This window comes from Physeter macrocephalus, unplaced genomic scaffold (assembly GCF_002837175.3).
Source record: "Physeter macrocephalus isolate SW-GA unplaced genomic scaffold, ASM283717v5 random_455, whole genome shotgun sequence".
NCBI classification, from domain to species: domain Eukaryota; kingdom Metazoa; phylum Chordata; class Mammalia; order Artiodactyla; family Physeteridae; genus Physeter; species Physeter macrocephalus.
In genome coordinates, this window is record NW_021145741.1 from 10,869 (window position 1) to 21,040 (window position 10,172).

Below are 10,172 nucleotides of genomic sequence, written 5' to 3' on the forward strand. Positions count from 1 at the left end.
CTCTGCGGCATGTGGGATCCTCCTGGAGCGGGGCACGAACCCGTGTCCCCTGCATCGGCAGGCAGACTCTCAACCACCGCCCCACCAGGGAAGACCTATCCTGCACTGTTTTATGTATATTCATTGGACTCATCTCACCCTTAAGTGTTTTTTGGTTTGTTTTTTTTTTTTTTTTTTTGGCTGCATTGGGTCTTCGTTGCTACGCGCAGGCTTTTCTCTAATTGTGGTGAGCGGGGGCTACTCTTCGTTGCAGTGCGCGGGCTTATCACTGCAGTGACTTCTCGTGGCGGAGCATGGGCTCTAGAGCACAGGCTCAGTAGTTGTGGCACAGGGGCTTAGTTGCTCTGCGGTATGTGGGATCTTCCCAGACCAGGGCTCGGACCCGTGTCCCCTGCGTTGGTAGGCGGATTCTTAACCACTGCGCCACCAGGGAAGCCCCTCACCCTTAAGTGTTCGATGTCTCCAATAAGTAGCTTGCCTGCTCACAGTCACAAATGGAACTATATTTAAACCCTCCTTCAACTAAAAATTCAAGTTCAAATACTGTTCCAACCAGGTTTGGATACATGCATCACTTCCTAGCAATGTGACTTTGGGCAGGTTTCTACACTTCTGTGCCTCACAAGTTTAGAATCTCGTCGGGAAAATGGAACCAACTTCAAGGGGTTGTTTTGAAGGTTGAGTTAATTCATGAAAAGTAGAATTGGTATTGGGTACGTAACAGCTCTCAAGTGCTGGCTATTGCTACAGCTTCGTCAACTTAATGGGGCTTTATCTGTCCTGGTTGCATTTCTCATTCAGTTATCAACATCTGCATGTTCTGGGCAACATTCTAAGCTCTTGGGAAATAGCCATTAACAAAGCAGACAAAATTCTACCAATAGGCCTGTGCTGGGGTTGCTAGGTTGAGAATGAATGGCTGACTGGGGCCAGCATTCAGTTTGTAGTTGCTTGTGGGGGTAACTTCCCCTGAGGCCTCACAGCTGGGGGAAGTTCAAAGACCAGGAAGCCACCCAGGGGTGGAGTACGGAAGGGCAGGGACTTTACTGAAATGAAAGTGAAAGCAAAGAGCCTGCATAAGAACCAGAAGAAGTGTCTTTCAAGCTCTGCTGGGGAGACCAAAACTCCTCAAAGTGCAAGCAAGACTAGTTGCATTGGACCCTGCCACTTTGTGCCAGCTCTGAAGCCTCAGCCCTTGCTAACTGGACCTTAGACCGTGATGGTGAGAGGAGGGTCTTGGGGGTGGGGAGAATCAGAGGAATGCTCTTGGCCAGGAATCTACAGGTATCCCAGGGCCTGGCAGGCAACCCTCTCCCTTCCCGTCTCTTAGACCTGCTACAGGTCTGGGGAGAGACGTCTGGGATGACCTCTCTGCTAGGGAGTTGGTCCCGTAATCCATTGCCTCGAGACAGTTCTATAACCTGCATCTCAGGGGATCATGAATTCCTTGTGTGGATGTGCATTTTTCTGGAGAAAGAATCCATCGTTTTCATTAGATACTCAAAGGGTTCTGTGACCCCAAAAAGTTTAAGAATTGCTCACACCTTTATCTCCTGAGATCTTCCTCAACAAGTTCCTCCCCTCCTTATATTTCCATCTAAATGTCACCTTGGCCTCTCTTCAGGGCGAGGGGAAGAAGTGTTACTCTTCTGACACCTAACCTTCCCCCTATCTGCTGTGGTTGTGGTCCCCCCTTTCCTGACCCCTGATCGCCCCTGCTCGTGCTAGACTAAGCCCTCTGTGGGCAGGTCCTCTGTCTCAGCCTGTTCACCCTTGATCCCCGGTGCCGAGCACAGTGCCTGGCATGCAGTAGGTGCTCAATAAACAGTTGTTGAGTGAATAAATCTCATTTCCCTAGTTTCTTCAGTCTTTCTTCCTGATACTACCCCGTCTGTTACAAATATATAGGTCTCTTGCTTGGAAATTTTTCATTTGCCCCTCAAATGTTGAAGGAAGACACAGGCTCTAGAGGCCAGCCTGCCTGGTTCCAAATCCTGGTTCCTCCAATTGTGTGGCCCTGGGTAAGCTATTAGCCTCTTTAAAGTTTACAGTCTAAGCCCCATTTCCTTATCTATTTGGTGGGAATGATAGTAACACTTCCACACAAGAATACCTACCTGCCAGAATTAAACTAAACAATCCCTAAAATACACAGTAAAAACTGAGCACGCTGCATGGCACATACTAAGTGCTCAATACATGTTCATTATTGTTAATATTGCCAACCTTTTCATATTCCCAGTTCCCCAGTTCAGCCACCCCTCACTCCTCCCACTCTGCTAAAACTGCTCTCTTAAAGGGCCTTTACATATTAGAAAGGAAAGAAGGAAGGTGGGTTCAGGAAACTGTATTTTAAAAAAATCACCCTAAATCCATTATTGAGAGACAGTCTATTAATGACGTTGTGATGTCTATCTTCCCAGAATTTTTATGGATTTTTATGCATTAATAATTATCGTCATGAATTAAAACATTTTAAATCAACAGAATAGGAATGTATTTATAGGCAGCTTTATATTTTGCTTTTTTTGCTTATTGTGAGCAAATTTTCATGTTAAATGTTCTTTATTACTGTCTTTTAATTGCTAAATATTTTATATTTAGCTGTTTCTTGTTGGACATGTAGATTTCTTTTTTTTTCCATTGTAAACAAGACTACAATAATCATCCTTGTACATAAACTGACCATCTCCTTATGATAAGCAGGACTGTTTTTTGTTGCTCAATCTCAGCGGTCATTCTCATGCCTCCTGGCAGAAGGCTTGTTAGCAGCACTGGGCACAGCTGTGGGCTCCTCTGCCTTAAACGTGTTGTGCTTCATACCTGCTCTCCCTCAGGTTTCACTAGCCCCTCCTCTGCATTCTCCTCGGCTGGTTCTTCCTTGTTCCCCTGATCTCTTAGTGTTGGTTGCCCCAGAAATCAGCCCTTGGACCTCTACGTGTTGATCTCATTTAATTTTGTGACTTTAAATATCTCTGCTTGGATAATTTTCAAATTTATACTCATGGCCTGGACCCCTTCCCTGGATGCCACATCATAGAGGCAACCACCACTCTACATCTCTACTGGGCATGGTCAGGGCCAGGGCCAGGATTAGGTAGCATGATCAAATATGATATGATCAAATATCTCAACGAGGCCTACTCTGATCACCCCAGTTAAAACTGTACTCCAATATTCTCTGTGCTCCCTTCTCTGTTTTTGTCCATAACACTTATCACTAACATACTGCAGATTTTACTTATTTATTGTGTTTATTATCTGGCTCATCGCCTAAAATGTAAACTCCACAGGGAAGCTTTGTCTGTTTGGCTCACTACTGTATCCACAGAGCCTAGAACAGGGCCCGACACATGGTAGATGCCTGGTAGCTGATGGTTGCATGAGTGAATAAGGAAACAAATGAGGGAGGGGACTTCCTGTAGCCCTCCTTTTCTTTTGCCTCTGTTTCATCACTCCTCTTCCTTTGTGTCTATGATGCTACCTAATACTGGCCCTGGCCCTGACCATGCCTTCTTTTTCTTTTCTTTTTTAACATTTATTTATTTATTTTGGCTGCACCAGGTCTTAGTTGCGGCACATGGGATCTTAGTTGCGGCATGCGGACTCTTAGTTGTGGCATGTGAACTCTTAGTTGCGGCATGCATGTGGGATCTAGTTCCCCGACCAGGGATCGAACCCAGGCCCCCTGCATTGGGAACACGGAGTCTTACCCACTGGACCACCAGGGAAGTCCCCATGCCTTCTTTTTCTTCTCTGCATTCCTTTATCTTTCCTGACCCCTGACTAGGTATCTAACCCAGAGTCCGATCCACCAAGTCCTGTCCCTGACACTCTGTGTCTTCAACAGCCTTGGGTTTGACTTACTTTGGCCCATTAGGGCCAAAGTTTTTTTGTTTGTTTGGTTTTGGGTTTTGTGGGGTTTTTTTTTTTGTTTTTGGCCACACCACGTGGCTTCCAGGATCTCAGTTCCCCGACCACGGATTGAACCCGGGCCACGGCAGTGAAAGCCTGGAATCCTAACCACCAGGCCACCGGGGAACTCCCCCCATTCGTTAACCTTGATGAAGCTCAGGTTCCTCAACTATCAAATGGGGATTATTAAAATACAAAACATTTAACATAGCACTCATCATATGCCAGGAACTACTTTTCCAAATAAAATTATACATAGGTAGAAATTGCTATTCCCACTTTACAGATGAAGAAACCAAGGCACAGAGAGTTAAATAACTTGCCCATTGTCTTGGCAGTAGTAAGAGGAGCTGAATGTAAGCCCCGGAGGTTTGGCCCCAGAACTTGTGCTCTTAACTGCTATATTACACTGCCTCTCAGTACTGCTATGATGAACACAGATAGCATGAGATTTTTATCTTAGGGGTAGTTAGGTTCTAAACTTGGCAAGTAAGGCAGAAGAATGCATGTAGTCAAATGAACCTGAAATCATTAACTCACCCCTAAGTATCCAGAATTTACAGTCTCTCAATGAGCTCAGTGTAAAACGGATCCCTTTTTTTTTTTTTCAGTTGAGTACCAGATGGATACTGGCTTGCATTTAGAGACCAAGTTATCATGTTAAGTAAATAAATAGCATGTATAGTTGAATTCAAGTAAGTGACTACAATCAGCCTGTGTTGTCCTCAAGAAGTCTGTGATAGAGAAGTTTCAGTTGGGAGTTGGAGACAGGAGGCAGTTTTGTGATACTTAAATGGGATGGAGTCCAACTGTGCCGAGCACTTAGCAGGTCCCCAGTAACTACTGGCTCTCTTCCCTTGCCTGCTGGGTCAATGACATTATACCAAATCCTTGGACACCCAAGTCTGCAACCTCAGTGTTGCATCGCCTCTCCAGTCTGTCCCCTCTATCGCTTTAATACAACATCCAGAGTCTGGCAGCTTTTCCTCTTGAGATGTACTCATCTATGTGTGCTTGTGCCCAGTGCCAGAGGTTCAGGTCAGCTCCTGTCACGTCTGTGAGAATTAGAACCACAGGTCTGGGCTTGTTTTCCTCACTCCCCAGTTCCTGCTGCTCCAGTTCATCCTGCCATCACTGCCAGCTCTTTTTTTTTTTTTTTTTTTTTAAAGTATAGTTGATTTACAATGTTATGTTAGTTTCAGGTGTACAGCAAAGTGATCCAGTTATACATGTATGTATTCTTTTCCAGATTCTTTTCCATTATAGGTTATTGCAAGATATTGAATATAGTTCCCTGTGCTATATACAGTAGGTCCTTGTTTATCTATTTTCTACATAATAGTGTGCATCTGCTAATCCCAGGCTCCTAATTTATCCCTCCTTCACCCCTTTTCCCCTTTGGTAACCATAAGTTTGTGTCCTATGTCTGTGAGTCTGTTTTTGTTTTGTAAATAAATTAATTTGTGTCATTTTTTTTTCGATTTCACATATAAGTGATATCATATGGTATTTGTCTTTCTCATCTTGACTTACTTCATTTAGTATGGTAATCTCTAGGTCCATCCATGTTGCTGTAAATGACATTATTTCTTTCTTTTTTTTTTTTTTTTTTTTTTTTGCGGTACGCGGGCCTCTCACTGTTGTGGCCTCTCCCGTTGCGTAGCACAGGCTCAGCGGCCATGGCTCACGGGCCTAGCCGCTCCACGGCATTATTGAATATAGTTCCCTGTGCTATATACAGTAGGTCCTTGTTTATCTATTTTCTACATAATAGTGTGCATCTGCTAATCCCAGGCTCCTAATTTATCCCTCCTTCACCCCTTTTCCCCTTTGGTAACCATAAGTTTGTGTCCTATGTCTGTGAGTCTGTTTTTGTTTTGTAAATAAATTAATTTGTGTCATTTTTTTTTCGATTTCACATATAAGTGATATCATATGGTATTTGTCTTTCTCATCTTGACTTACTTCATTTAGTATGGTAATCTCTAGGTCCATCCATGTTGCTGTAAATGACATTATTTCTTTCTTTTTTTTTTTTTTTTTTTTTTTTTGCGGTACGCGGGCCTCTCACTGTTGTGGCCTCTCCCGTTGCGTAGCACAGGCTCAGCGGCCATGGCTCACGGGCCTAGCCGCTCCACGGCATGTGGGATCTTCCCGGACCGGGGCACAAACCCGCGTCCGCTGCATCGGCAGGCAGACTCTCAACCACTGCGCCACCAGGGAAGCCCATATTTATAGACTTTTTGAGGATGGCCATTCTGACCCTGTGTGAGGTGATACTTCATTGTAGTTTTCATTTGCATTTTCTAATAATTAGCAATGTTGAGCATCTTTTCATGTGCCTGCTGGCCACCTGTATGTCTTCTTCGAAGAAATGTCTATTTAGGTGTTCTGTCCATTTTTTGATGACCGGATTGCGCTCTTTTCAACACTGTGTCTATCACCTCACTCCCCCTTCAGAAATCTTCACTAGTTCCCCATTTTCCCACAGATAAACTCTCTGGCTTGAATTTGTTTTGTTTGTTTGTTTGTTTGTTTTTCCTTGTATCCATTCACCGGTGGATGGACGTTTTTGAATTGTTTTTTAAACTGTACGAAGCTTTTAAAAATAAATTTACTTATTTATTTAAAGCTATTTATTAAATAGCATTGCCAATTACTAGATTTTCAAACAATATGTATAATTAGATCAAGATTTAAAGCAGAAGTAAAAAGAGGATGCATTAAAGACTGAATCCAACTTTTATTTTTCATATTTATTTAAAATCAAGCCATCTTTTTCAAACAAAAATCCAGATTTCTGGTTTCCCTTAGAAATGGGAAGATATAGGATACTGAGACCACATTCCAAGTGAAAAAACTTGGCTAGAGCCGAGAAGGGGTTGCCACTTTAGTTGGGACATGCTGTCTGCAGGATGTAAGAGTCCCCACCTCTCCATATCACAGTGCACCTGCTCCCCTGACTCATTGATGTCATGTAACTGACCCTGAAAGTCACTGAATATTTCTCACTACTCATTAACCGGCATTATTTGGTCAAGCCCTAGTCTTCCTCTGCTTAAAATAGAGTGAACTCACACTGAATTATTCAACACCCACTGTAATATGTTCCGGTCTGTCATTCGTTCACTTCATTCATTCACTCACTTCATTCATTCGTTCAACACGGGTTTACTGAATGACTGTTTTGTGCCAGGGACTCTGCTGAACACTTGGGACACAGAGATGGCCAGGACAGAGTCCCGTCCTCCCCAGTGAGCTCACACTTCCCTGAGCTGACCTTATTTATCAGGCTTCCAACCACAGGGTGAGCTCTCCATCCCACAAACAAAGGTGCATTTATTCCCATCCCTGGTGTCACTCCCCTGCCCATTTGTCAGTTCTCTCTGGATCTGCTCCAAATCACACCCGGCCTGAAAGGCTGCTTGGTACAGCAGAAAGGGTGGCAGTCATGGGACAAGCTGGGAGATGTGGGGTAAATTACTCCCCTACTCTGAGTTTGATTTCTTCACTGTAAAGCACAGATTAAGATTCCGGAGTCAGACTGCCTAGGGCCAAATGACTTCGGGTGAGTCACTTGACCTCTCTGAGCTACTGTTGCCTCATCTGCAAAATAAGAAGAGGGTGTTTATTTCATAAGGTTGTTGCAAGACACGAGTGGTATAATCCATATAAAGGGCTTAGCACATGTTAGCTGATAGTCTTATGACATCTTGCAACTGTAAGCCCCTACTACTCCTCGAGGCTTCCCTAGTTGTGTTAACCCCTTTGGGACGGGTCCCTCCTCCAAAGTCCCGCTGTCCTCCACCATCAGCCTCTCCTCCACCATCAGTCGTGTGATTGTGCACTGTCTTGAGTACCATTTGTTTGTCTCTTTGAAATATTTATTTATTTAGGCTGTGCTGGGTCTTAGTTGCAGCATGCAGGATCTTCGTCGCGGCATACGGACTCTTAGTTGTGGCATGCATGCGGGATCTAGTTCCCCAACCGGGGCTCGAACCCAGACAGGCTGCACTGGGAGGACAGTGTTACCCACTGGACCACCAGGGAAGTCCCTTGAGTACCGTTTAATACAGGTCTAAGCGCTGGACCCTTTTCTTCCACTGCCCGTGTCGTGCCCAGTACCTCATAGCAGGAGCTCAATCAGTGTTTGTTAAACTCTAGGTCTCCAGGAATGACCCAGCCCTGGCTGCTGCAAAGGCTCCTGCCTCTCAGAGCAGCTGAGATGGGGGCAGCCAGGCTGGGCCAGTAAAGCCCAGGGCAGGGTAAAGCGGTTGGGTTGTTCTCGGGCTGAGCATCAACTCTGCTCCTGGAGTGTCCAGAATAGCGGCCCCGTTTCCCTGGCTCATTCATTCTCTGGAAAGGCAGGTGGATGTCTGGTTGTTCCCCTCTCCTCCAATAGGCCCTCCAAGCCCTTCAGGAGGAACAGGCCAAACTAAAGACCAGGCTACAGGAGCTGAAAAGGAAGCTCAGGGACAACCCCCAAGACAAGGTAAGCTGGGAGGGGGTATGGCCTGGTAGAAAGAGCTGGGGAGGTCTTGGTTTCACTACTGGCTCTGCCATTTCCTTGCTGTGTGACCCCAAGTATGTTACTTGAACTCTCTGAGCCTGTCTGCTTCTCTGTAAAGTGGAGCTACCTACCTCACAGGCTTGTGTGAGGACAAACTAAGATTTTGTATGTAAAGCGCCAGTACATGCTTGACCCACATTCATCCACTTAGTGACCCAGCTCTTCTTTCAATATTCATCCCTGGCACTCAGCATCAGTGGCATGTAATTGGGGGTGCTTTCCTCCTGGGAGTGGGGCGCTCTCCCCACCCTGAAATCTGCATCAGCCTCTCCTCCCCCACCTCCAGGTCCCATTCCCAGTGCCTGAGGCCACCCTAGTGTTCCGAGGAGACATTCAGCAGGGCAAGGAAACGGCCAAGTCTGTGGTTTCTCACCTGCGGATCTGTTACCCTCTGCCTGGAGGCTCTGCTCTGGTCACCTTTGATGACCCCAATGGTGAGCTCTGGGAAACCTTGGGAGGGAGGCTGGGAGGCTTCCTAAGTACTGACCCTGCTCCCCCACCCAGTGGCCAAGCAGGTGCTGCAGCAAACGGAGCACACGATCAATGTGGAAGGGTTCCGACTGCGGGTGCAGGTCCAGCCCTTGGAGCTGCCCATGCTGACCACCATCCAGGTGACAGAATGGCAGGGCCCTGGGATCTGCACGGGGCCCCATGCACCTGGGCCCAAGGGAGTGGGGTGTGCCTGGGATGACTCCCTCCTGCCTCCCCCTAGGTGTCCAGCCAGATGAATGAACAGAGAGTACTGGTCAGTGGGTTTCCTGCCGGGCTTAAGCTAAGCGAGGAGGAGCTGCTGGACAAGTTGGAGATCTTCTTTGGCAAGAGCAAGAACGGGGGTGGCGACGTGGAGACGCGGGAACTGCTGCAAGGCAGCGTCATGCTGGGCTTCGCTAAGGATACGGGTAAGGGCCTTGTCGGCGAGGCGAGAGCAGGGGCACCAGGCCACGGGAGGGGAGAGCCCTTGATGCCGAAGGTCCCCCACTCCCTGTCCCTGCAGTGGCCCAGCACCTGTGCCAGACGGGCCAGTTCACAGTGCCACTGGGTAAGCAGCAGTTCCCTCTGAGAGTCTCTCCCTACATGAGTGGAAAGATCCAGAAGGCTGAGGTAAGTGGGAAGGTGGAAGATGGGGACTGGACCCGGTCACCTGTCTGCCTGCCAGAAACTTGCCCAGGGAAGGATCACAGCCCCGAAACCCCACTGACCTACCCACTGCCAACCTCTCCAGGCCTCCTGCCCCCTCCCATACTCCCACGGTCGCCACCTGCCCCGACCTCTGCCGCCCCCGGCCCCCCAGCCCAACCTGCACGAGCCCCTGCCCAGCTCCCGGCTCCTTTTCCAGGTCAGCTCCCTGCCAGTGCCCCACTCGGCGCTGGTGCTCAACATTCCCGATGTCCTGGATGGCCCGGAGCTACAAGACGTGCTGGAGATCCACTTCCAGAAGCCCACCCATGGGGGCGGGGAGGTGGAAGCCGTGACAGTCATGCCCCTGGGACAGCAGGGCCTGGCGGTCTTCACTGCCAAGTTGGGCTAGGAGCCTGCCCCGCTCATCACCCCCGCCCCTCTGCCAGGGTTCTCAAACCAGGCTGGGGCTGGACACACACACAGGAGAGAGAGATCATGCCGGTCAACGGCAGGAGGGACTGCGAATTGTGAAACGCTGCCCTGAGAACAGTAAAAGCGCCTGCATTGC

General features: G+C 47.6%; 1 protein-coding gene across 4 annotated transcripts; it reads left to right on the forward strand.

Moving 5' to 3' along the window:
- The first annotated feature begins 938 nt into the window (after positions 1-938).
- Positions 939-10,172, forward strand: IFI35 (interferon induced protein 35). 4 transcript variants are annotated; one of them, XM_007102097.3, is made up of 7 exons: positions 939-1,222; positions 8,318-8,407; positions 8,772-8,919; positions 8,990-9,096; positions 9,198-9,384; positions 9,480-9,586; positions 9,822-10,172. In XM_007102097.3, exons 1-7 carry the CDS (start codon positions 1,220-1,222, stop codon positions 10,011-10,013), a joined length of 834 nt encoding a protein of 277 aa, XP_007102159.1. In that variant the 5' UTR covers positions 939-1,219; the 3' UTR covers positions 10,014-10,172. The 4 variants fall into 4 exon arrangements, with proteins under 4 accessions (XP_007102159.1, XP_028341359.1, XP_028341360.1 ...); XM_028485558.2 differs by having other exon boundaries at positions 9,480-9,524; positions 9,708-10,172; XM_028485559.2 differs by having other exon boundaries at positions 9,198-9,524; positions 9,708-10,172.

Excerpts from the sequence above, each read along its gene's own strand:
- IFI35 (XM_028485557.2), top strand. Across the intron at positions 8,408-8,771 it reads GGGACAACCCCCAAGACAAG|GTCCCATTCCCAGTGCCTGA; the intron begins GTAAGCTGGGAG and ends CCCCACCTCCAG. Across the intron at positions 9,385-9,479 it reads GGGCTTCGCTAAGGATACGG|TGGCCCAGCACCTGTGCCAG; the intron begins GTAAGGGCCTTG and ends CTGTCCCTGCAG.